Raw genomic sequence first — 26,401 nt, 5'->3', positions numbered from 1 at the left:
CAATGTCTCACACACACTGAGAAGGTTGCACGGTGTTTTTCAATCTTTATAACTAGTTCTGTGGCAGATTACTGACTGATCCTAACTATGGCAATTAACAATGCTTACATGATTTTTAAGTGTATGAAAAGTGTGAATTCTTTAGAGAGCATTGATATTTACTGTACAGTTTTAAATGCTTCCTTTTATAAGAAGATTGAAATGATGCATGCAACTGCTTTTCTTAGAAGTGTGGAATTACTTTTTATCTAAGGACTGAGGATTTTTTTAGAGATTATTTAGCCGAACACTGCAATGTAAAGTCAATGAAAATCAGGTTGAAGTGACTATGTTACTGCAATACTAAGAAAGACAAATCTTGTGTAGAATGAAATAATTTTTTTTGCTTAATTTTTATAGTGATAATACTATTTTACTGTTGATAATTTTCCTTGGTACGTTTTGAGTTCCTAAATTTCTAACCATTCTACTTATCACTGTTTTAGTAATTGCAGTCTTTTTTATTCAGGATTTTGTCATTAATATAATATTTTAAGTAATTATAAAACATTTTTTTCTAACTAGGAAGAAGCATTGCATGCATTTATTCAGCCAGAGATTTTGGATGGCCCAAATCAATATTTTTGTGAACGTTGTAAGAAAAAGTGTGATGCACGAAAGGTAAATGCCATGTACAGATTAGTACTTAGAAATCTGAGATAATATTCCGTATTCTATAGGGTCTCCCCCTTTTTGTTTTTTGTTTTTTAGGGCCTTCGGTTTTTGCATTTTCCTTATCTGCTGACCTTACAGCTGAAAAGATTTGATTTTGATTATACAACCATGCATAGGATTAAACTGAATGATCGAATGACATTTCCCGAGGAACTAGATATGAGTACATTTATTGATGTTGAAGATGAGGTAAATATTTGTTATTTTAAAGTATTTTTCATTAATCCACGTTAGTCAGTCATGTTTTTGAAAGAGCTGTTTGAGGTAATAACACTGATGTCATTTAGACTGTCTTCTTGATGGAAACTTTTTCTTATTTTCTAATGCGGAATTCAATAAATGACTTGCCTTTGTATAAGCTTTTCCTTACTGCATAAATTATATTTTAAATATTCTTGTTTGATCAGAGTAACTTATGATACTCTTTGAAAAGACAATAAGGAACTCAGCTTTGGAATTATTTCTTGAAGTTGAGTGATAATCTTATGTTTTATAATTTCGTCGTTATTGAAACCAGCCTGAAGGTAAGCCATATTCATGTTTCTGATCCATAATAAATGCAGACAATGCCTGTGATGGAATGAATGAACCAACTGAATAGCATGGGCCTAATTTCTTGTACTTACTTGCTATTTTGTATTTACTTACTGTTTTCTCTGTTTTCCTTTTTTCCTTTTTTTAATTTGAAACTGTTTAAATAATTTAAGCATAGGATTTTGAGTGACATATGATGTAATGCTTATCAATTTCTTCCCACACTTTGGCCTCCCAGAATTCTCTGGTTCCTCTACCCTTATTCAATGAAAGACTTACAATATTCCACTCTATTATTTTGGAAACTCTTCTGATTTTATTATGTAGAATATTTATAATCACTTAGGCTAATTATTTCAAAGTGATAAATCTTTATTATTCTCAGAATTACCCTGAAGCGTTTTTTTTTTTTTTTAACTGAAACTGATTAGTATAGTTATAAAAAATGCCTTTTCCCAGGAGTTCAAAAATAATTTTAAACATTCACCAAGTTTTATTTAGTACTGTTAAGTACTGTGAGGCAGTTTGGTATAGAAGAGCACATGTTTTAGGCCTAGCTAGATGTGGATTCAGATTCTTATCCTGCTACTTGCTAGCCTCTTGACCTTGGATAATTCATAAAACCTTTTGAGCCTCATTTCCAGGTGCCTTAGATGAAGTAGCTATTAATTGAATGGTAACTATGACCGATAACATTTTGAAAAGTTTAATTTAAAATAATGTCTCAGACACTTGTGCTTAAGCTAGGAAATCTACCCAAAGTGTGCCAGACTTTCAGAGGAGACATAATCTTTGTAGGATTTCTTCTCAAGTAGAGATCAGTAGTAGATTGGTCTTCTGAATATGCCTAATATATTTCTCATAAAGGAAAATTTTTTCCAAAGAAAGAAAACCTATATACGAAGCTTAGTACAAACTTTCTAGAGAATTCTAGGTTTAGTTCTTGGAACAAGAAATGTTTTGGCTCAGCTTAAGGAGTTTCAGGAATTATATCTCTCTAGACTTAATTCTATAGTTGGATTTCACCTCCATTTTTCCTTGAACCTAACCTTCTTGAGAGATGAAGACTATACATTAGATGTAGTACCTGCAACAGAGTTCCTGGCAAAAAGTTTGTGCTTATTGTGTATTGCTTGGTTTCACTCAAGAACTTCTATGCAATGCCTTACACATTTCAAAAGCCTGTATCTTAGAAAATTCTCAAATTATTTAAATAAAAACATTTTTAGGGATGTATATAAAGTGTGAAAGAGGGGAAAGAATTGTTTGGGGATTTCTAACAGAGAATTCTTCAAATTAAATTTGTGTGAATGTGGTTTAAAAACCATAAAACAGAAAAGCATAATGTGCTATAACCATTATATTTCTGCTTCCTGTAAAAAGACGGTAAAGTTCTTAAGGATAAATGCAATGTCTTGTTTCTCTTTCTAATTATCTATAATACCTAACGCACTGATAAACTGAGTTGAACTTTTTGTTCAAGAAAATAAATGATACTCTTTCATGATTTGAGAACACCAGAAGCTCATTTTGGAGCTCAGCTTTTCTGATTTTGTGGATTTTGCTAAAAGAAATGATAATTTCAACCATTACATTGTAACAATAAACATAAATGAGGTTTAATAGAATTCTGAATCACTAGTTTGTTGTATTAGAATTTTAAGGACATGATAGAAATGCTTTTAAAATACACTTTTGCTTGTTTAATTTTACTTAAGGTCTCACTTTTTAAGAGAAAATAAATATACTTAAAATATTTTTGCTAATAATATGTTAAATTGTGTGACAATATTAGCAGTATATAGGTACAAAGTTTTGTTGAGCAAATTTTCTCTGTATTTGGTTTATAACTAAGATAATTATGTCTTATTAAGAAATCTCCTCAGACTGAAAGTTGCACTGACAGTGGAGCAGAAAATGAAGGTAGTTGTCACAGCGATCAGATGAGCAACGATTTCTCCAATGATGATGGTGTTGATGAAGGAATCTGCCTTGAAACCAATAGTGGAACCGAAAAGATCTCAAAATCTGGACTTGAAAAGGTACCTTTTATAGTTTTCATTTTTTAGTTGAAAGTGAGGATAATCTCTGACTTGCTATATAATTCTATAGCTGTTGTTACTGATAAAGTTCTCTTTAAAAGAAACTTAATTTCTGAAAGTTAAAACTTCTCAAATATAGTTTTTTTGTGCATATATATATATATATATGACTATAATTAAACTTCAAGAGAAACTGCTTACAGGTAGGAACATTAATTTTTGGGAGACCATACTGTAACTGTCTAAGCAAGCTGGATGGTGTAGAAAGGATGCCTAGTAGTCAAGAAACCAAGATTCTATTACCACCTCTGCCTTTAAGATTGTAGCAAGTATCTATGAATTTTGTCTGAGTTTTCTTATATAGAAAAGTAAAATGTTGGATTAGTCATTGATTTTTAAAAGTCTGGCCATGGAACACTTTAAGAGACAATTAATAATCGATCTGATCTTTCTGAGTAGGGAAATGCCAAAGCCCCCAGTCTTTCTCCCCTGTCCTGTAATAGTCCTCAAGACACTTTGAAAAATGGTATAGTTCCATGGATTATCATTTGAAAACCACAGAATTGCATAATCTCTGGGATAGGATCTTGCCTCTGTGTCAATAACTTTAAGGGTTTTTTTAGACCATTTTTTCCTACATATATTCTGTTTTATTGAGGGAAAGATTCTAGATAGATAAAATGTCCTGAGCATGGTGTGACTAATAAACCACTAATGTGAAGACTGATGACTAACCCAAGTATTACAGAGTCATTAAATATAGGGATTTTTAAGGCAGTATTTCAAAATAGAGTTTTACTTTCATATAAAGTCTGTTTTTAGACCAAGGCCATTCTTCTAATTATCACCACCACCCTTTACCTTTTAAAATTATCTGTTTCATTCAGGGCAGACAGTTGAGTGGGGATTGCTATGTAATAAGTATATTGTAACTTAGTATAGAAACATGGCATTTTAGCAAGAGTTGGCAAACTATGGCTCAAAAGCCAAACCTGGGCCCTCGCCTGTGTTTTTTCATACACTCTAATTTCATCTGCAAATAAAGACAGTATTCTTCCTTTCTCATCTGCATGCCTTTTTCTTGTCTCACTGCACTAGGTGGGACTTCCAATGCAGTGTTGAATAGAGTGGTGAGGGAGAACATCCTTGCCTTGTTCCCAGTCTTCAGAGGAAAGCTTTCAGTTGCTTACCATTGAGTGTGATGTTGACTTTCAGTTTTTTATATTCTTTTCCTACTTTGTTGAAAACTTTTATCATGAATGGGTATTGGATTTTTCCAGATTTTTTTTCTATGTCAGTTGATATGATCATGTATGTAATTTTTCTTCTTCAGCCTGAGTTACATAGATTGATTTTCAAATGTTGAGCTATCTTTGCATACGTGGAATGAATCCTGCTTTGTCATGGTGTGTATTTCTTTTTATACATTGTTGATTTGATTTACTAATATTTTGCAGAGAATTTTTTGCATCTGTGTTCATGAGATGCATTGATCTGTAGTTTTCCTTTCTCATAGTGTCTTTATCTGCTTTTGGTGATGTTGGGCTCATGTAATAAGTTAGGGAATGTTCCCTCTGCCTTTATTTTTGGAAGATATTGTGGAGACTTGGTATTGTTTCTTAAATATTTGGTAGAATTCACCAGGGAAATTATCTGGACCTGGTGCTTTCTTTTTTAGAAAGTGATTAATTATTGATTCAATTTCTGTAATAGATACAGGGCTTTTCAGGTTACCTGTTTCTCCTTTGTGAGTTTTGGTGGTTTATGATTTTTAAGAAGTTGGTCCATTTTATCTGCATTATCAAACTTGGAGGCATAGAGTTGTACAAAGTATTCCTTTATTGTCCTTTTAATTGTCCTTTATGTCCTTTTAATGCAGGGATGAACCTTCCTTCATTTCGGATATTGGGAATTTGTGTCTTCTTTTTAATCTTGGTTAGCCTAATTAGAGATTTACCAATTGTATTGGGGTTTTTTTCTTCCAAAGGACCATCTTTTGGTTTTGTTCTGTTTTTCTGTTGTTTTCCTGTTTTCAATATTGATAAGGATTGCATTGAACCTATAGATCACTTTGTATAGTGTGGACATTTTAACAGTTTTAAGTCTTCCAGTTCATGAACACGGGATGTCTTTCCATTTATTTGTGTCTTTAACTTCTTTCCTTGATTTTTTTTTTTTTTTTTTTTTTTTTTGAGACGGAGTCTTGCTCTGTGGCCAGGCTGGAGTGCAGTGGTATGATCTTGGCTCACTGCAAGTTCTACCTCCCAAGTTCACACCATTCTCCTGCCTTACCCTCCTGAGTAGCTGGGACTACAGGCGCCGGCCACCACGCCCGGCTAATTTTTTGTATTTTTAGTAGAGATGACGTTTCACTGTGTTAGCCACAAGGGTCTTGATCTCCTGACCTCATGATCTACCCACCTCGGCGTCCCAAAGTGCTGGGATTACAGGCGTGAGCCACCACGCCCGGCCTCCTTGATGTTTTATGGTTTTTCAGTGTATGAGTCTTCTGCCTCCTTGGTTAAGTTTATTCCTAAGAGTTTTATTGTCTTTGATACTATTGTAAATGGAATTGTTTTCTTAATTTTCTTTTTGGATTGTTAGTGTTAGTGTAACAATAAATTGTTAGTATTTAGAAATGCAACAGATTTGTGTGTGTGTTGATTTTGTATCCTGCATTTTTTGCTGAATTTACTTGTTAGGGTTTTTTTTTTTTTTTTAAATGCAGAATCTTTATTTTCTACATACAAGACTCTCATCTGTGAACAGAAATAATTTTTCTTCTTTCTTTCCTATTTGGATATCTTTTATTTCTTCCTGCCTGATTGCTCTGGCTAGGACTTCAGTACTGTGTTGAATAGAAGTGGTATGAATGGGCGTCTTTGCTTTGTTCCTGATCTTAGAGGGAAAGTTTTCAGTTTTTCACCATTTAATATGCTGGTAGCTGTGGGGTTTTCATATAAGACTTTCATAATGTTGAGGTAATTTCCTTCTATTCCTAGTTTGTTGAGTGTTTTTATCATGAAAGAATGTTTAATTTTGTCAGATACTTTATCAATTGAAGTGATCCTGTGGTTTTGTTTTTAATTCTGTTAGTGTAGTGTATTACATTGATCACTTAGTCATGATGTATAGTCCTTTAATGTATTATTGAATTTGGCTTGCTAGTGTCTTGTTAAGGATTTATGCATGAATGTTCATCAAAGAGATATTGTTCTATAGTTTTTAGTATCTTTGTCTAATTTTGGTATCAAAGTCATGCTGACCTAATAGAATCAGTTTGGAAGTTTTTCTCCTTTTTACTTTTTCAGAAAGTTTGAGAAGGATTCATGTTAATTCTTTAAATGTTCGATAAAATTTTCTAGCAAAGCAACCTGGTCCTGGGGTTTTCTTTGTTGGGAGGTTTTTGATTACTGATTCAGTCTCCTTACTAGTTGTAGATGTGTTCGGATTTTTTATATCTTCTTGAGTCAGCCTTCGTAAGCTGTTATGTTTGTAGAAATTTATCCATTTCTTCTAGGGTATCCAATTTGTTGGTGTATAATTGTTCATAGTAGTCTCTTATGATCCTTTTTATTTTTGTGGCTTCAGTATAATGTCTCCTCTTTCATTTCTGATTTTTGTTATTTGAGTCTTGTCTCTTTCTTAGCCTAGCTAAGGGTTTGTTAACTTTGTTGATCTTTTCAAAAAGCCAGCTCTTAATGTCATTTTTTTTCTATTCTGTATTTCTGCTCTAATCTTTATTTCCTTCCTTCTGCTATCTCTGAGTCTAGTTTTTTCGTCTTTTTTTTTTTTTACATCCCCCCTCCCCAGCTTAATTTGTTCTTCTATTTCTGGTTCCTTGTGGTATAAAGTTAAGTTGTTGATTTGAGATGTCTTCTTCTTCTTTTTTTTTTTTTTAAATGTAGGCATTTACATCTATAAACTTTCCTCTTTTGTTTCATTCCACAAGTTTTGGTATGTTATGTTTTTGTTTTCATTTGTCTCAAGATATTTTCTAATTTCCTTTGTGGTTTCTTCTTTGACCCATTGGTTGTTCAAGAGTGTGTTGTTTAAAACAACTTACACATATTTGTGAATTTTCCAGTTTTCCTTTTGCTATTTATTTCTAGTTTCTCTTCTTCACTTTTAAAGGATTATTTCTCTGGCCATAGAATTCTAGGTTGGTGGTATTTTTCTTTCAACACAAAATATTTCATTACACTCTTCTTGCTTGCATGGTTTATAATGACAGTGTGCTATAATTCTTATCCTTGTTCCTCTATAGGTAAGGTGTTTTTCCCCTCTGCCTCCCCTAAAGATTTTTTGTCTTTGGTTTTGTTCAGTTTGAACATGATATGCCTAAACATGGGAGTTTTTGTATTTTGTTGTTGTTTTGGTTTTTGGTTTATTGGGCAGGTTGGGTATTTATTGTTTGGTGTTGAGCTTCCAGATCTGTTGCTAAGTGTTACCAGTTTATGTGAATAAAGATTTATCAGAACACAGTCACTCTGGTTGTTTACATATTGTGTATGTCTGGTTTAGTACTATAATGATAGAGTTGAGTAGTTGCGACAGAAACCGTATGGCTTAGAAAGCCTAAAATATTCATTCTTTGACTCTTGCATTAGTGAGCCAGATGATCTAGATTTTAGTTCTTACTTTGCCATTAATAAACTGTATCACTTTGGGCAAATCATTTAATCTGTGTGCCTTTCAGTTGCTACATTTTGGAGGAATTTGGACTAGATGCTTTCTGTTCTACCCAAATTTAGAAATTTGTTATTTTGTTTGCTAGTACTGTGTTTGAAGATGTATCCTCTTTTTATTAAGAGTAATGTATTACTTTGTTAAATAGTAGTAAAAGAGAAGAAAATGTTAGGACTTGTTTTTGGGTAATTTTATTTACACATTATCACGCTAGATTTGGATAAAGGTATTTTACTTTCCTTACTACTTTTTAGCAGTGTATTTGATTTGAAACTAAAACTATTACATTTGAGAACCCTTACTCTATCATGACTGTATTATCTTTTGCTTTAAAATAGATATATACAATTCTAATTTGGAAGGTGTTTCAGTCTTCTGAATATATCACCATTACTGTCGTCTAGAAGTTGCTACTATTAGAATTTTCCAGGAAGATAATTATGTTGGCTTTGATCATTGTGATGAAACTTAAAAAATGTATAGCTGTTGGTTGGCAGGCTTTTTCTGTGTTTATTTTTTTTCTTAGTAGGGAGACTGCTTATCATAAGATACTGTTCATATCATTCAGTGATATCAAAATTTTGTCTAGTGTATTTACTACATTCAAAGCATTTTAATTTAATAACATGGAGTTACCACATTTCATAAGGTGTTCAATGCTTTAAGCACGTTTTGGATTGCAAATAAATTCTGAAACTTCCTCCCTGTCACCACTGTGATTAATTTTAGTTGTAGGAATAAAATCTGAACCACATAAACAAGTTTTCAGACATTTTCAAAATTTGTTCTAGAAATTTCACTAATTAACAATATATTGTGGTCAGTTTAAAGTTATTTTAAGATAAATTAGAATTTCTTTAAAATTATAGAAGGCTCCAAAATGCTTTTTAGGCAAAGAATAAAGAAGAGAAACCCTAGTATTTGTAGAAAAGTAAATAAAATAAAGCTTGTCCGTCATAAACTGGTAGTCTTCTGATGTCAGACTGCCTTTTTAACCTCCTTACCTTCTCTGTTTCTGTCTTCCTGCCTGTTCTTTTTTTGTAATAGAGTTACTGGTCTGCAAAGTCTCCAGTATCTCAAACTGTCTTAGGAGTTGTGAAGTGCGTGGGCTTCTGAAAGAAAAGATTGTCTTAAATATAAAAACAAGTCATTATAAATGACCTCATTTTTTTAAACAAGTTGCCTCTTTTCTTGATTTTCTTCCACAAATACTTAAGTTTGCCTAAAGTAATCTTTAGCTCCAAACTTTAAAGAATTGTTTGCAGCACAGGAAGCTAAAGAAACAATTTTAATTTATTGTAGATATAGTATAATTCAGGATTCATTCTTAATATAAGAGAGAGATAAATCAGTAGATCATGATATCACAGATAATGCATAAATGCATTAGAAGATATTCCAAATAATTATATTCCTCAGCTCTTTTTGTAAAGGAAATAAAATTTGAATAAGAAACAGTATGTTACTGGGAATTTTTTTATCGACTGTGCATTTTAGAACAGCATTGTAATTAGCATCTGCTTCTGAAATGTTAGACTTATTTAATTTTTACATATGTAAGTTTGTATTTACAGATATGTATGGTTTCAAAGGTTATAGCATAATTAAAATGTGAAAGAATGCACTGATGAAACTTGTGTAACTTGTGGTGTATACAGTTATTTTATAACTTGCCATTTTTGTTTTGCCTTAGGGGAAAGTTGACCTATAATATATAGGACAACTAACCATGTTACTTCTCTGCGTGTTAACAGAGAATAGGAAATACACAAATAAGGGTTGTGTTTTTCTTCTCCTCTGAGTTACTTTTATTTTTTCCCCTTAGAATTCCTTGATCTATGAACTTTTCTCTGTTATGGTTCATTCCGGGAGTGCTGCTGGTGGTCATTATTATGCATGTATAAAGTCATTCAGTGATGAGCAGTGGTACAGCTTCAATGATCAACATGTCAGCAGGGTAAGGAGGTGTCCTTTAAGATTATTACTCTGAAAGATGGGAGTAAGAATGCTTCTAAACAACATTGAGTTTTATTAAGAATGAGTGAATCTGTCTGGTGGTACATCTTAAGACCCATATCAAATCTGTCTTTAATTTTTGCTTTTAGTAAAGTTCTTGCATTTGTTTATTATTTCTTTGTTTTGCTTTGTTTTGTTTGGGGCTTGCTGAATATCTCCAGAGATAGACTACCAATTTTCCTCTGGGCCTGAGCCTTCATAGGTGCTACTTGTGCTTCACGTGTGATCAGGAATGCTAGAACTGACTGGCTGGTAAGCAGCCACTGATTATGATTAAATTTTGTGAATTGGTAGCTGTGTGAGCAATCGTGAAGGTCTTTCATATCATTTAACTCTGAGGTTAAAGATTGAGTTACATATTGACATTAATGTGATAGTGTTATAGAATTTGCAAAAAAAAAATCATGTAACACATTTTCAGATAACACAAGAGGACATTAAGAAAACACATGGTGGATCTTCAGGAAGCAGAGGATATTATTCCAGTGCTTTCGCAAGGTAAGCAATTTCCTAATTTTCAGTGTTTAGAAGTTAGAATTAATTATAGCTTCTCAGTGTTTTTTATCATCAAAGATTTAACCAAGAGATTGACAAACTACAACCCATGAACCAAATCCAACCTGCCTCCATATTTTGAAAGTGAAGTTTGAACACTGACATAGCCATTTGTTTCTATATTATGTGTTAATGCTTTTACACTATAATAACGTAGTTGAGTAGTTGCAGCACAGACCATATGGCTTGCAAAGCCTGTGATTTTTACTGTTTGGTCCTTGCTGGAAAAAACTTGCTGACCCCTGACTTAACTGTTGTATGTAGACATTCCAGTACACAATTTTGTTAAAGACTTTACTGTATTACCAAGAAGAGATACGGAATCTTCTCTAAATGTGATTTTCCTCTTCTCTGGAATGTTTTAAATCTGAATGTGTCTGTGAACAGTGGCATGATTTTCTAATTGTTTTTTTAAAAAATCACGATTTAAAGTAAGTACTTCATGCTTAGAAGTGAAATCTTTATAATCTACTTTTTATCCCTATTATTCTTTTTTATGTTTCTGCTAGTTCCACAAATGCATATATGCTGATCTATAGACTAAAGGATCCAGCCAGAAATGCAAGTATGTTTACCTGTAGTTATTTGATTTTAATTTGTGTTATAAACTAATGTCTTTTGTAAGTATGCAAACCCAGATAACTACTTTTAAATGATAAGATAATTAAGTTGTTTTATGCCTGGAAGAATTATTTACAAAGACTGTTATAAAATAATACCAACTGGTAAGGACCTTAAAAAAATGTTGTTGAATTATTTTTTAGTATATGAAGAGACAAAACTACATTAAATAAATTGAATGTTTATTAGTAGTAAGATTATATTATGTGCAGTCTGATATAGGGATCATAACATATTTGGAATTATTGCTCTTAAAATATTGCAGTGTTTGTTTTTTCTTGCTAATTTTGACTCAGGCTGTATTACAAATGTATAGGGGGCATGTACAGATACATATACAGGTGATGTGTTTGCTCATAGTCTTTTCATAATTAAAAACAGTAATCACAATCTTTGATTTCAGTCTATTTCCTTTGTTTAGAAACTACCATTGCTGTTAGTAAATCTGTTTCAAGCATTATGTTTTTATTCACATTTTTGTAAACCCTCATTAGATGGTGAATTCAGTTGGTATAAGGCTTAGGACTTAGTCATCTTTTCACATAAAGTATATTTCAGGATGTGTCATATAGTAATGTTCAATAATTTACTATGGAATTAATGAAAAAATAATTGGAAATTATATAAGTCATTTCAGAACAGAGATTTAAGAGCAGAAGTAATCATTTGTACTGTATTATATAAAGAAACTACCCCAAAGAGTAAGCTGTCCCAGGTCATAGCTATCTGGAAGTAGAGACAGTATTATAATTCATGTCCCTCATGTGGACCCAGCCTTCCAATAACGCAGTAACTCAGCCTTCCTTTACTCCCCCAACTCTAGTTTTGTTATAAAGCACCAGAGGGCGCTGTATTATATGATATGGAATATTTTTTAAATTACAGTTCTTTCCTAGAAGCAACAGCTTTTACCTTTTACAGACACATGCTATTTTTGATAAAAATTATTTTCCCTTTTTCATGCCAAATAATCATTGGCTTCATCAAATGGTGTCATCATTTCATATTGTCTTTGAGTTACATATGAAGTTGTGATTATTAAGAAAAACTTTGGTAAAAATGATTATAATAATCATTTTTTGCATATAATTCTTTCTTTTAACTAATTGTTTAAAAGTAGCCTCACAAATTTTATCAGGTTGTCTTCACATTGCTATAAAGAAATACCCAAAACTGAGTAATTTATAAAGAAAAGAAGTTTAATTGTCTCACAGTTCTGCAGGCTTTGCAGGAAGCATGATGCTAGCATCTGCTCAGCTTCTGATGAAGCCTCAGGGAGCTTTCAGTCATGTCAGATGGCAATACAGGAGCAGGCATTTCACATGGCAAAAGCAGGAGCAAGCAAGTTCCGGTTGTGGGGAGGGGTGCCACACACTTTTAAATGACCAGAACTCATGAGAACTCAGTATCGCAAAGACAGCACCAAGCCATGAGGGATCCACCCTCATGACCCGGACATCTCCCACCAGGCCCCATCTCCAGTATTGGGGATTACAGTTCAGCAAGAGATTTGGGCAAGGGCAGATGTCCAAGCTATATCACAAATAATCATCACTTTTTGTATTCAAATGAATCTTGACCATATAGACAGGGAGAAATCCAGTAGATGAAGGTGTCAGTTTTATGACTCTGCATTCTTTGGTCAGGAGGCAGCTGAACACTGCTTTGAGAACACGGGAAAGATAATAGTAAACAAATAGGTAGTATTTGGTAGCAGCAACAGCAGCAGCATTTATTAAGTTTTATTGTATCTCAGGTAGTAACTTTATGGGGTAGATGATATTAATAAGCTGAAGAGACCTACGTTGAAGAAGTAAACTTGCCCAAGGTCACACAGTTTGATGGGATGGCATGATTTGAAGTCAGAAATTATTCTATTTTCAAGTTGCAGAGAGCTTTTTCATTCTAAAATATTAATCCACGTATTGGAGTTGTTCTGGAGCCAAGAGCCATTTTGAATAAATACATGGCTCTTTAAGATATGAGACCTAACCATGTGTCCCTGTTAACTATCTCTTAACCCTTTTCTGGACGAAGCTTGTATTCCAAGTTGAGAGAGGGATATAATGGAGATATATCTCCATGAGTGCTATAGTAGAAGTATATACCATGAGAGCATAGTGAAGCAGGATGAATAAAGGGAGCTCAGTTTCAGTGACACTGTTTTATCCTGTTTTTATTACTAATAGAATTTCTAGAAGTGGATGAATACCCAGAACATATTAAAAACTTGGTGCAGAAAGAGAGAGAGTTGGAAGAACAAGAAAAGAGACAACGAGAAATTGAGCGCAATACATGCAAGGTTGAATTCCATCATTTTATTTTTAATTGAAAGTGCTATCTTTAAGCTTGGTTAACTGCAATTCTAATGACTGACTCATTGGGTTGATTCTGTAGACAGTTATGCTATCATGATCATTGAGCAGTATAACCAACTATACTATAAAGGTAAAATTTGATTTGATTTGATTTGACGTGTAAAAACCCAGAAACACGTAGTGACGGTGCTCAGTGCTGGTGAAGCCACAGTTGAGGTAGACACATTCTCTTATCCTACTAAAAGAAAATAAATCAGTAAAAATTGGATAGAAATTGAGTAGTAGTTATCAAGAGCCTTAAGCAAAATCATATTTTAAAATATAATTTCTCTTATGGAATTATTATCTAATGAAATAATCATAATTACTGTAATACTTTGATTACAGGGAAATTCATTATAGCATTTTCCAAATTAGGGAGAAATTGGAAACAAACCAAATGTATATCAGTAGGGGAATGATTACATAAACATACATGCTTTTAAGGAAACATACAGTTGTTAAAATTAATGTTTTTGAATTTTTATATGGTGTGAGACATAATCAGTGTCAAGTACTAAGTGAGAAAGGATAGAAGAAAGAATGATCTCAATTATGTTCTTTTAAAAAATTAGAGTATTTTGACAATTAGGAAAAAATGCTGTCTACAGAAGAATTGAACTTTGACTCTTGAACTGCAGAGGTGATGATGATATTTTACATTTTCTAGATAAAATTATTCTGTTTGCATCCTACAAAACAAGTAATGATGGAAAATAAATTGGAGGTTCATAAGGATAAGACATTAAAGGAAGCAGTAGAAATGGCTTATAAGGTATGTTTAACTGCATCATTGGCATTTACTTACTAATACAACAGTATTAACATAATTTTCCAATTTTTTATTATGGATAATAGTTATATAAACACTGGCAGTAACCTTGGTAACCAGTTAATTTATCTCTTACTGAGTATATTTATACCTCTCCTTTGGAGCATAGTCAGTTGATTTTGAAAATTTTCTCTCTCTTGAAGCCATTTAAACTTTCTAGATCCCAGAATTAAAATTAGAAACAGAATGTTTATTTGTTCTTTCTGTTCATTTAACGTACATTTCTTGAGTGTTTACTGTATGACACATTAGAGATATTAGAGTGAATAAGACAACATGAGGTGTTAGAGATAGGAAAGTGAACAAGACGTGGTCACTGCCTTCATGGAGTTTACAATGCATTGGAAAGAACAGACAAAACGTATGTAAACATCACAATTTGCAATTATTTTATTATTTAGATGCTGTAAATACATTAGTAGTAAATTGAGAAAATTTATTTTGAGACTTTAACCATGAGAAAGGGAGGCAGCGATGCAAAAAGTTGAGGGGGAATATACTGGTCCATAGTCAGATGCATTACCCACTCCGTCACTGGACCGTGCTCAAGGAAGAATATTCTAAGTAGAGTGAACAGCATGTGCAAAAGTGCTGAGGTGAGGAGATGCTTGGCACATTTAAGAAACTGAAGAAAGGAGCCATATGTTTAGATTGTTTTAAGTGAGCACAGAGTACCATAAAATGAAATTAGAGATTTTGTGAAATGGAAGTTTGCATTTTGATCCTAAGAGTAGTGGAAAGTTATTAATGAGGTTTGAAAGGCAAATGGGGTCACGCTGTTTCACCAGATCATTCTAAATGTCATTTATGATACTTAACAAATTAAAGTTTTCCCCTTTCCATATAAGCATTAACAGAATGACTGAAATTAAACCATCATTACCTAGAGAAAAAAAATTGCGTACTACATCATTTTGTGTGTAGTTATAATGGAACCAATAAAATAACTAAAAATAACACACAAGATAGCTGACATTGTTTCTCAAAGTGTGATCCAGCACAATCTGCATGAGAGTCACATTCTTATTAAAAATGCTAATTGCTGCAGATGAATCAGAATTTCTCTGTTGGAGCCTGGGAATAGGCATTTTAACACATACATACATCAGGTGGTTCTTAGACATAGTCAAGTTTGAGAATCATTTATATTATACATCTGGTCCTGCATAGCACTTATCAGTATTGAAATTTTACATTTAATTGTTTGACTATTTTCATTAATATTACTGTCCGTCACTAGACTATAAGCACATACAAGTGCAAAAACCATTCTGGTTTTGCTCACAATTTTATTTTTAGTATTCTTCCCTGGTATATAGAAAAGTCAAAAATGGTTGAGTATGTTGAATGGATTAATGAATGAACAAACATTAAGATGGATGGATGGCTCTGGATTTGCCTCATTTTGGTAAAAATTCTTTAAATATAGTGGTGGACTGCAAGCATTAGTCTTGAAAGTAGGAAGTGTGAAAGTTTGCAAATAAAAAGAAACAAACAGAAGAGAGAAATAAGTCAATCTTCTATGCCAAAAATAGAGCTTCATTGTTGTGGATGGGAGTTGGGGAGGAGTAGAGATCAATGGGGATACACTGAGCCTTACAAGTCCTTCTTGAAAATCGTAATCACAACCTTAAATGAACACTGAATACTTCTAAGCAATCCTACTATGTTTCTCTAGGAGGCTTATTTCCTATCAAGAGAGTTGTTGCAACCAGGGTATGTCATCTATTAGTGACATAAGCTAGAAGGAAATTTTATGATAGAAATTCCTATACCATGAGCTGTAAGTATTCTGGAGGCTAATATTGAAAGGGGATATCTGGAGAGGAATGAGGTGGCACCTGAGAGACGGAAGCCATACCCTTTGTGATGGCTTTATGAGACATGCTGTCCTCCTGTACTTAGATTGGTACTAGATACACGAATTATCAATTCTACTCCAGATTGGATTAAGAAAACAAAAGATGCATATTCTAGTTGGCTGTTCGGTTGTTTTCCTCTGTGTTTCCAGCTTAGTTGATTACGAACAATAGTTATAATACATTGATTTTGTTTCTACATCTAAAGTTTATGAAGTTTACTTTTTAAAAAATAAAAAATATTTAATGCATGCTTTATATGATTTGAGGGATAATGAAACATAATTATTTAAAAATAACATTTAAGTTGTGCCTGTAACTTTGATGTCTTTGATGCAAATCATAAATGTGTGGATTTTGTTAGGGCCTATTGTAGTGTTATTACCCAACAGACTAAAACACTGTGTATTTATATATGTATATATATTTTTTCTTTCTGGGGGATTACTTTCTTTTAGATGATGGATTTAGAAGAGGTAATACCCCTGGATTGCTGTCGCCTTGTTAAATATGATGAGTTTCATGATTATCTAGAACGGTCATATGAAGGAGAAGAAGATACACCAATGGGGCTTCTACTAGGTGGCGTCAAGTCAACATATATGTTTGATCTGCTGTTGGAGACGAGAAAGCCTGATCAGGTTTTCCAGTCTTATAAACCTGGAGGTGAGCAATTTTACACTGTTTTTAGTTTTACTGTACTTAAAATGTTCATGAGAAAGTTTTTTTTTTATTGTAGAAATGAACATAAGTTTCATATGGTCTTAAAATGTAGAATAATTTTGACAGGTTGAGAAGTACTCAGCAACAGCTTGGAATTAAGTTCTAGATTACTTGCAAAGAGTTGTATGCATAATTTTTAAAACAACAAAAAAACAGCAAAACTTCTAGCTTATGGTCTTCAGTGAGTTTTTTCTTCTCCAGTGTGCAGTACAGAATCATTCTGGATGCTGTCAATCCCTAAAGTTATCAATTGCTCTCTTAGGAAGATCTCTCTTTCTCTTTCTTTCTCTTTATAGAGAAGACCTTGGTCCAAAAAAAAGTATATTCCCATAAAATCTTAGAAGTCGAGGCTGTTTTTCAGGATTTCTTTGGAAGGGTGGATTCATTATCCCATCATTGTCAGCATTTAAAATTTTTCTTCATCCTCTCTATTTCTACAGGTCCCAGGGACTTCAGCTTTTCTTTCTTCATTAAATCTATCACATTCACTCAGCACATTGAGTTTTTTGTTTGTTTGTTTGTTTTTCCTTTGAGACTGTTTAGGAAAACCAGAATATCATGCCCCTAGTTTTCCCAGAGACAGTTTCCCTGTAGACAGTTACATGGTCTGTTCATGTCCAGAGTTTTCTATAATTACCATATGTAAATTGTAACAAATAGAAGAAAAGCAAAATGTTTATATAATTTTACAAAATCCTTACTGTTGTGTCTTGACCCTAACTCCTTTGCATCAGTGGTTAGTCAGAATTCAGACTTAGGTTTTCTGTGTTTTTTTCCTAAAAGCTGAACTTACAAATCCTTATTCTGCCCTTTTACAATAATATTCATCTGTGGATCCTGTATATCTCCTTTTTAAATGAAGGCCTCTCTTTACAGAGTAGGTTAGATATAGTATTCTTTCAAGGAGTCTACCTCTCTTAAGTGGGAAAATTTTATTTCTGAAAACCTTATGATGCCTACTTCAACTTCTAAGACTCTACCCTATCTATAAAGAGTCCCATAAGGACATTTCCTTGCTTTTTTTTTTTTTTTTTTCTTTTTGCTAGACAGGAAAAAGAATGATTAAGATATAACATGAGTCAGCAGTAATACCTCTTATTTGAAAGAGAACTCTAAATGCTAGTGTGGATTGTAAGACTTATAAAGTAGTCTTTATGCATTAATAATCAAGATCTTAGCGGAATATTTTGTCAAATTTAGATTAACAACGTAGGAAAAAAACTGAGGGTTAACATAAAACAGGTTAAAACAGATTACAGAATAAGTATGTATGAAATACAGTGTTTGAAGATCATTTATTTTTCAAGTGATTAAGAGTTTAGTTATAAACATAACCTCCTGAAAACAGAAGAGAAGAATTTGGGATTAAATTTCAATATAAAGGATTTAAGTGAGAAAACAAAGGCATAATCAGAACAGTTTTTGTGTGGAATTTTCCTTGGGATATAGAAAATATTATTTTGAGGATAGGAAGTCTTTGATGATGAACAAAGTCTTGAGTGGCTTAATAAGGGGTTTGTTCAAAAGCAAGCAGGAGTGCTATGTTGCCTTTAGTATTTGTTTTGCAGTATCTGGTGATTTATATTTATTCATTGTTGTTGTTTTCATCTGTACTTGGAAGTTTGGATTTTTCATCTATTAGAAACACATTAAGAATGCATTACTCATGTGAAATACATTAAAAAATAACCTCCAATTATGTGTTTATGTCTTCAAATGTGACAGAAGTGATGGTGAAAGTTCATGTTGTTGATCTAAAGGCAGAATCTGTAGCTGCTCCTATAACTGTTCGTGCTTACTTAAATCAGACAGTTACAGAGTTCAAACAACTGATTTCAAAGGTAAGTTTTAAAAGAGGTCTGTAAATACATTTTTGAGTGCCTGCTGTGTACAAGACACTGTGTGATAGTTATGAGTAAGATACATGCTCTACCTCTAGGAGCTAATATTTGTAGTTAGGAGACAACTATAGTTAAAAGAAACAGATTGAGTAAAGTGTAGAGGTAAGAAAGTGTGAGGCAAGTACATATAACAACTTATATGTGTTGGCTGGATTATCATAAAATACGGGATTGGAAATATAAATACAGTTTATTTCATGAAGAGCTTTAAACAGTAAACACGAAAGTTTGGGTTCCTTTTTGGTGTAGGCAATAAGAAGTTGAGTTTTTGTTTTCGTTGTTTTTAAGCACGGCAATGCTGCATTTAGTGTCTGGTGACAATAGATTAGTGTTCCACATGCCTTGAGGGGAGTCAGGAATGGAGAGGAAGAAACTGTTGAAATAATTCAAGTGCAGGTGTATGACTGGAAGTGAGAGAAGGCATAGAGTCCAAGAGAGATAGAATCTGTAGGACTTATAATTGTTAAATGTTGGGGTAAAGCAGATGCACCAATGACCTGAGCCAGGGGTTTCAAACTTAGGTAACCAGAAAAGTAGTGATACATTTAATAGAAATAGAAGAGGAAGGTGAGGGTGTAGACTTGACAGGGAAGGTGATGAATTAAATACTGGCACCATTATATGAGCTAGTGATAAAGAAAATAGGCTCATTCAGATATTTTGAGCTGGAAAAATATAACAATGAAAACATTCAAATTTTGGAGAGCAAAAGATTAGTCCACACCAGACAAATGATTATCATCCTTTCAAGGGTCCTATACTCGGCAGAACCTTGAACATACAAACAGGCAAATTTTGCAGGGTTCTCGAACCATAGGTTAATATCCCCTGGTGTAGTGGAAGTTGTTCCATAATTACAAGTCGAGTCCAGTTTTCAGTCATTCATCTTATGGTAGTCTTGTCTTTCATCTCATTATCTGGGGTTGTAAATACCTGTTTAACAGAGTTGTAGTGAACATTAATGAAAAATAAATAAATGGTCTGTGGAAAAAAAATGTAAGGTATCATGTAAGAGTTGGTGGTTATTATGTTTAAAAAAAGTCTGTATTTTGACTTCTATATATGACTTCTAACAATTTTGCTAAAGTAGTAACCAGGAAACAAATCATTTTGTGAAATTTTGTGATGAAATTGCTTGTAAATGCATACTATGTTGTGACAATATACTGTATATTACATTTTTAAAATATGAATGCCAAATGTAAAAAAATTTAGTTTAATGAGCACTCACACATAATACAAAAGAAAGAGATACAATAGTTTCTTCCCCAAGAAGTTTATAATCTTATTGAGAAAAATATGTCTATAGAGAATAAAGGCAGTCACAAAACATCACGTGAACAAATACAGTATTTTTAACCAGCCTGCTTAAGAATTAGGTATTTATAACTGATGATCTTTGTTGCATTGAAAATAAATTGTGTTCTTTTAAATGTAAAGTATTTTTGTCTGCTGCTTTCATGTAGAATTTATAAAATGACTCCAAAAATTAAAGATGTGGACTTTCAGAATAACTTAAAATTTTACCCACTAATCTTCTCATTTTACACAAAGGAAAATTGCTTATTGCTTTGATAAAAGTATTAACAACTATTCACAGACTACAGAAGGGCCCGTGAAAAGCCAAGAAGTTCAACGTTTTGATATCAGCAGTCAAAAAGTCAGTTATGCAGTTTCTCTGGAATCATATCACTCATTTACTTGGCAAGTTTGAGAGTAATAGAGTTTCTAGGAGAAAATCCTTACCTTTCAAATAGTTTCAGAGCATATATTTATAAGTGGTACTTTGTTCTCCTGATTTGCAGCATAATTTATGGCTATAACTAATTTTTCCCTTCAATTATTCAAAAATTTTAAAACCTCTACTAAAATTATTTTTCTCTCTGCTGCTTTTGAGAAGAACTCAGCAGTGTCTTGCTTTCCCGTATTTTTAAGTCAAGCAGAATTATTTTTGAAAGAGTACTTTTTATTAAATTGCTTTCATTATAGGCCATCCATTTACCTGCTGAAACAATGAGAATAGTGCTCGAACGCTGCTATAATGATTTGCGTCTTCTCAGTGTCTCCAGTAAAACCCTGAAAGCTGAAGGATTTTTTAGAAGTAACAAGGTATGTCATTTATTTTTTAATTACTATTTTCATTATAAGCCTGGCCTCCACAGCTGTTCAATATCTGTCTGGAACTTAATTTAAAATTCTCAACCCAATAATTACCTTCCTTTGTAGTCAGGTCAGGTCAGCCTCCTTTCTGTCCTGTGAATCAGTCCTACTGGTTCTCCTCTTCTTTGCCTTTGTTCATATGCACTCCTACCTGCAGTGTTCTTCCTCCTCTCCCTGTATTTTTTTGTTTTTTTGTTTTTTGTTTTCAGTCTCCAGATTAGTCCTACCTCTTTGGTGAAGCCTTCATAACCATTTCTGTCCACAGTGATTGTGTCCCCTGGATTTTGTTTTTTCTTGAGCTTGTCCCATAAAGCAGTGCTTCGTGGTGAGGGTAAGAGGCATACCTGGTATAGAGAAAATTATAATCTTGAGTTCACCCAACATTATTCCCTTTGCCTACTCATTTTTCTCTGTTGGAAATGAGAAAGTTCATGTTAGTCCTCTTCTTCTGTCTTGCTATTATTATGTGTTTCATCATTTATCATTTTTCATATATGTTTTTATCACTTTCTAGTCTCATTCATCTTAGTACAGTCAAGTCTTTTATCTCATTTAACTTTTTAGTATTATTTTATTAATAATAGTATGTAAATTTTATTCACCTACACTTCTAAAACTTTTGTGTGGTGGGGGAGGGGATGTATGTGTATGTGTATGTGTGTGTGTATATGTAAAACATTAAAATCTCTAATCCCCTCCAGTACTACTTTAGGGTAAGAAGTGCCAAAGGGATCTAACTTTTCTTTTTTCTTAAATGGTTAGCGTACTGGTTTCAATTTGTAACATTTACTGAATAGGATAATTATAGTGTTATCCTTTTATGCAACACCCAACATGCTATTTATAATTGCCAAATTTATGCCAAATACGAATTTCATTTTAAAAAAAGATGTATTATGGAAAATTTCAAACATAAACAAAAGTAGAGAAAATAGGGAAAATAGAGTGACCCCCCACACATCCCCATCACTCAGCTTCTACAGTGATCATCTCTTGTTTCATCTATAATTTAACCACCTACTTCCCCCAGATTATTTGATAAACTTCCCCAGGATCATTTCATCATTTCATCTATAGATAATATGAACATACATCTAAATGAAGAGAACTTTTAAAAAAATGACAATTACGTTATATACCTAAGAAATACCTTAATATCAGCCAATATCTAGTCAGTGTTCAAATTTCTCTGATCATCTTAGAAAATTTTTTTTCTGTAAATTTTCCTGTGTCTTTTTTGTTTGCTTCCTTGCAGTTTATTTATTACAAAGCCGGGTCATTTGCCCATTAAATTTTTCCATGATCTGGATTTTGGTGTTATATTCACAGGGTGTCTTTACACATGTTCCTGTGTCTGTAATTCAGGCTAAACTTGGATTTCCTAAAGGTGAAAGATTTATACAATCTAAAGAAAAACCAGAGTATTAATTTCCTAAAGAGAAGGATATATAATACAACTTTCTGAGATTGGACAACCCAGTAAACAATATGTTTGTGTGTATGTGTATGTCCATGCCCTCTATCTTAATGTAGTCTTCTGGCTAGTTACAAAGACATATGAACCTAATATTTATTTTATTCAGTCTGCAAAACAATACAGTGTCCTTCAGAAACTTTATCATCACACGTTTTGTAACAGAACTGTGTATTGTCTTGTATTAATGCAATATAACGATGATGAATGAGCATGTCACTAAAATTAATATATAATAAAACTGACTTACCATGTAGGTGTTTGTTGAAAGCTCCGAGACTTTGGATTACCAGATGGCCTTTGCAGAGTCTCATTTATGGAAACTCCTGGATCGGCATGCAAATACAATCAGATTATTTGTTTTGCTACCTGAACAATCCCCAGGATCTTATTCCAAAAGGACAGCATACCAGAAAGCTGGAGGCGATTCTGGTAATGTGGATGATGATTGTGAAAGAGTCAAAGGACCTGTAGGAAGCCTAAAGTCTGTGGAAGCTATTCTAGAAGAAAGCACTGAAAAACTCAAAAGCTTGTCACTGCAGCAACAGCAGGATGGAGATAATGGGGACAGCAGCAAAAGTACTGAGACAAGTGACTTTGAAAACATCGAATCACCTCTCAATGAGAGGGACTCTTCAGCATCAGTAGATAATAGAGAACTTGAACAGCATATTCAGACTTCTGATCCAGAAAATTTTCAGTCCGAAGAACGATCAGACTCAGATGTGAATAATGACAGGAGTACAAGTTCAGTGGACAGTGATATTCTTAGTTCCAGTCATAGCAGTGATACTTTGTGCAATGCAGACAATGCTCAGATCCCTTTGGCTAATGGACTTGACTCTCACAGTATCACAAGTAGTAGAAGAACTAAAGCAAATGAAGGGAAAAAAGAAACATGGGATACAGCAGAAGAAGACTCTGGAACTGATAGTGAATATGATGAGAGTGGCAAGAGTAGGGGAGAAATGCAGTACATGTATTTCAAAGCTGAACCCTATGCTGCAGATGAAGGTTCTGGGGAAGGACATAAATGTATGTACTTCAAAAGAAAAACTGTCCTTGTAACAGCATCAGTTTTTCTCTCAGTTTATTTAAATTTTCAGTTAAGCGTTAGGTACTTAGTTCTAAGATCATTTGTAACTTTCTGGATTATAAGATTATTGACTTTGATTTTCGATGCAGTTATAATGAACACTGTTCTTAGACCTGTGCAATAAATTAGATGGTAATTATATCAGAACTCTGAGATAAGAAGTAAAAAAAATAGTATTCAATATTAGGAAGGAATTATTATATAATTACTAAGTAAAAAATTAGGGAATATATTAAAAAGTAAATAATATTTTTTAAAAGCTGAGACACTTTAGAAAATTTGATATTCAATGCCCAGGAAAATGTTTTATTTCTACATTATTTCTTCCCTCTCTCTATTTCCAATGCAAACAACAATTCCCTTGCTATACACCCTTAAAAAGTCCATAATTAACTGGGAAAGTCAGAGAAAGAAAAAGCACTCTTAAAAATTTTTTTTGTTACTTTGAAGTAACTCCAAAGCGAGGAGTTACTAGAAATTCCAGTGCATAATCTCAGAAAGATGGAAGAGATCTGAGAGTTTGGGCATTTGGCATAAGCAGTAACAACAAAAACATTACAGCATCGTATGAGACTTAAAATAAAAGAACCTTTATAAAACCTTAGACTAAGGCCAGCCAAATAATTAGCAAGACAACCAGGTTTAAGATATAAAATCTTTCTTCGAGTGTAAAAGATAAGTAGCTGAAAATGTAAATACTTTGCATTAGTTCTAACAAAGAAAATATTAATCTTACCTCCTTATACTTTTATATTTTAGTTTTCAAAATACTTATTTGTTCTCACTTAAAGCTTCTCCAAACTTCATAAAGCAAACATTAGTATCCTTATATGACAGATAAGAAAACCGAAGCTCATAGAGGATGAATGACTTGCCCAAAAGTGTATATATAACTAGTTAAGTGGGACCATTACTAGAATTGAAGGCATCTAATTGTTCCTTTTACCTTTGGAAGAGAGTACCACTCTTTATCCATCCAGTCATCCACCCATCCAAGTAACATTTTCTAAATCCATACTAGATGCCAGGCCCTATGTAACTGTTAGCAGTAGAGACGACTGAGATACAGCCTTATGCTTAATCTCATGGGGAGGAGGTGCACAGTCACCCACTCTAAAAGTTAAGTGCTGTGATGCTTGTAGTCTCAAAATTCTATCTGCTAAAAGAAAGTAGTAGAAATTATGAAATAATACAAGTATTTAAATTTGTGTTTTTAACTAGTTGGGTTAAATAACACTGGAATCATATGACATTCATACATATATCTTGCAAAAACTCAAGTGTGAAAATGTGGATTAGCAGAACAAAATAGAGGGAAATCGTATTATAATAATGCTTTAAATTTCTGTGGAGCATTTACCTCATAAGGCTCACTAGCTTACATTATTTCATTAGTTCTCTTAACAGCTGTGTGAAATTGTTATTGTTAGACCATTTTCACTGATGACAAAATTGGTCAAACAGATTAAGTAATTTGCCTGCAGTCACATAGCTAGTCGCTCACACTGCTAGGATGAGACTCAGATATCATAAGTCACCACCCCATAGCTGCTACCACTGTTCTTTCCTTGCCATCTTAGTAAAGGAAAAATAGTAGTAACTACTCTGCTTTTTTACCATACTCAATTATTATTCTCTAATAATAAGCATTAGAGAAAAACAAAGCTAATCAAGGACATTAGAAAAATTAAAAGTAGTTCCTCTTTAGTAGAAGGTTGGAAATTTCTTTTAATTGGTTTGTTTTAGAATGGTGTGCTAAAAATTTAACTGGGTGATAGTCTCAACCGTAGGAAGAATTCAATGGGAATACTTAGAATTATAGTTTGAAAAGTCTCATTTCCATCCTAGAACAGTTAAGAAAATCTTTTAAATGGAGAATATTGCCCATATTTGTAAATTCATACTAAGCTAATTTACTAGTGTTCATTGAAATAGTAAACATGGTGAAGAAGAGAAACCATTCACTACAACTTATGTATTTGGGCTTTTAGAAGCCATAGAAAAGGTCTTGTTTGAAAAGAAAATGTGACCCTGGAAAATGCCTTCTCATGTGTAGAAAACTGGTTTGGAGATAGGGCAGTAGGGATAGCAGCTAGCAGCCGGGTTTTTCTTGAGTCTGTGCTAAGACTGATTCATTGCAGCTCCTCAGTCATCTGGAAGTAGGTCCCTGGGAAAACATGTGGGTGATGAGTAATAATACACATTCTTCAGAGTGATAAAATGGCAAGGAAGAACAAGTAGACAATGAATTTGATATTTGAAGAATGATGCGCTGTGCACAGTATAGGCAGTTCACTCAGGCAGTGATCAAACTGTATTTAAAATGATGGTCCTTAAGATAGCAGTTATAATTCAAGAGTTGTTTCAGAGAATAATTGCAGATCATTCTCTGAGAACACTGTCCTGGTAGGACCTATTTATAGTTCGTAGGCACTTGGGTATAAACAAGAAAGCCAAGATAAATAAAGATGGTAGTGCATTTGCACTGAAATTTCTCTGTACAATTTTGGTTACCACTTAAGAAATATGTAATGGTCAGTTACAGTGCCTCACACCTGTAGTCCCTGCAGTTTGGGAGACTGTGAGAGGACTACTTGAACTCAGGAGTTAGAGACCAGCCTGAGCAACATAGTAAGGCCCCATCTCTACAAAAAAAAAAAAAAATTTATTTAATTAGCCTGTAGTTCCAGCTACTTAGTAGGCTGAGGTGGAAGGATCACTTGAGCCCAGAGGGGAGAGGCTGCAGTGAGCTATGATCGTACCACTGTACTCCAGCCTGGGCAACAGAGCAAGACCCTGTCTCAGGAAAAAAAAAAAAAGGAAAAAGA

General features: G+C 33.3%; 1 protein-coding gene across 3 annotated transcripts in view; it reads left to right on the top strand.

Moving 5' to 3' along the window:
• The window catches only part of USP47 (ubiquitin specific peptidase 47), a 118,868-nt gene that overhangs the window by 79,295 nt on the left and 13,172 nt on the right, over positions 1 to 26,401 (top strand). For all 3 annotated transcript variants that reach the window (XM_011954280.1, XM_011954279.1, XM_011954278.1), the window contains 12 exons: positions 565 to 660; positions 751 to 903; positions 3,123 to 3,290; positions 9,805 to 9,936; positions 10,417 to 10,493; positions 11,060 to 11,115; positions 13,361 to 13,473; positions 14,199 to 14,303; positions 16,678 to 16,885; positions 18,668 to 18,783; positions 20,833 to 20,952; positions 22,735 to 23,512. In XM_011954280.1, coding sequence (XP_011809670.1) covers positions 565 to 660; positions 751 to 903; positions 3,123 to 3,290; positions 9,805 to 9,936; positions 10,417 to 10,493; positions 11,060 to 11,115; positions 13,361 to 13,473; positions 14,199 to 14,303; positions 16,678 to 16,885; positions 18,668 to 18,783; positions 20,833 to 20,952; positions 22,735 to 23,512 — 2,122 coding nt within the window. The remainder of the gene's footprint in view (positions 1 to 564; positions 661 to 750; positions 904 to 3,122; positions 3,291 to 9,804; positions 9,937 to 10,416; positions 10,494 to 11,059; positions 11,116 to 13,360; positions 13,474 to 14,198; positions 14,304 to 16,677; positions 16,886 to 18,667; positions 18,784 to 20,832; positions 20,953 to 22,734; positions 23,513 to 26,401) is intronic.

The sequence above is a fragment of the Colobus angolensis genome, unplaced genomic scaffold, assembly GCF_000951035.1.
Source record: "Colobus angolensis palliatus isolate OR3802 unplaced genomic scaffold, Cang.pa_1.0 Scaffold380, whole genome shotgun sequence".
NCBI lineage: Eukaryota > Metazoa > Chordata > Mammalia > Primates > Cercopithecidae > Colobus > Colobus angolensis.
The sequence above is the reverse complement of the archived record's forward strand: the minus strand, read 5'-3'. Positions and strand labels throughout refer to the sequence as shown.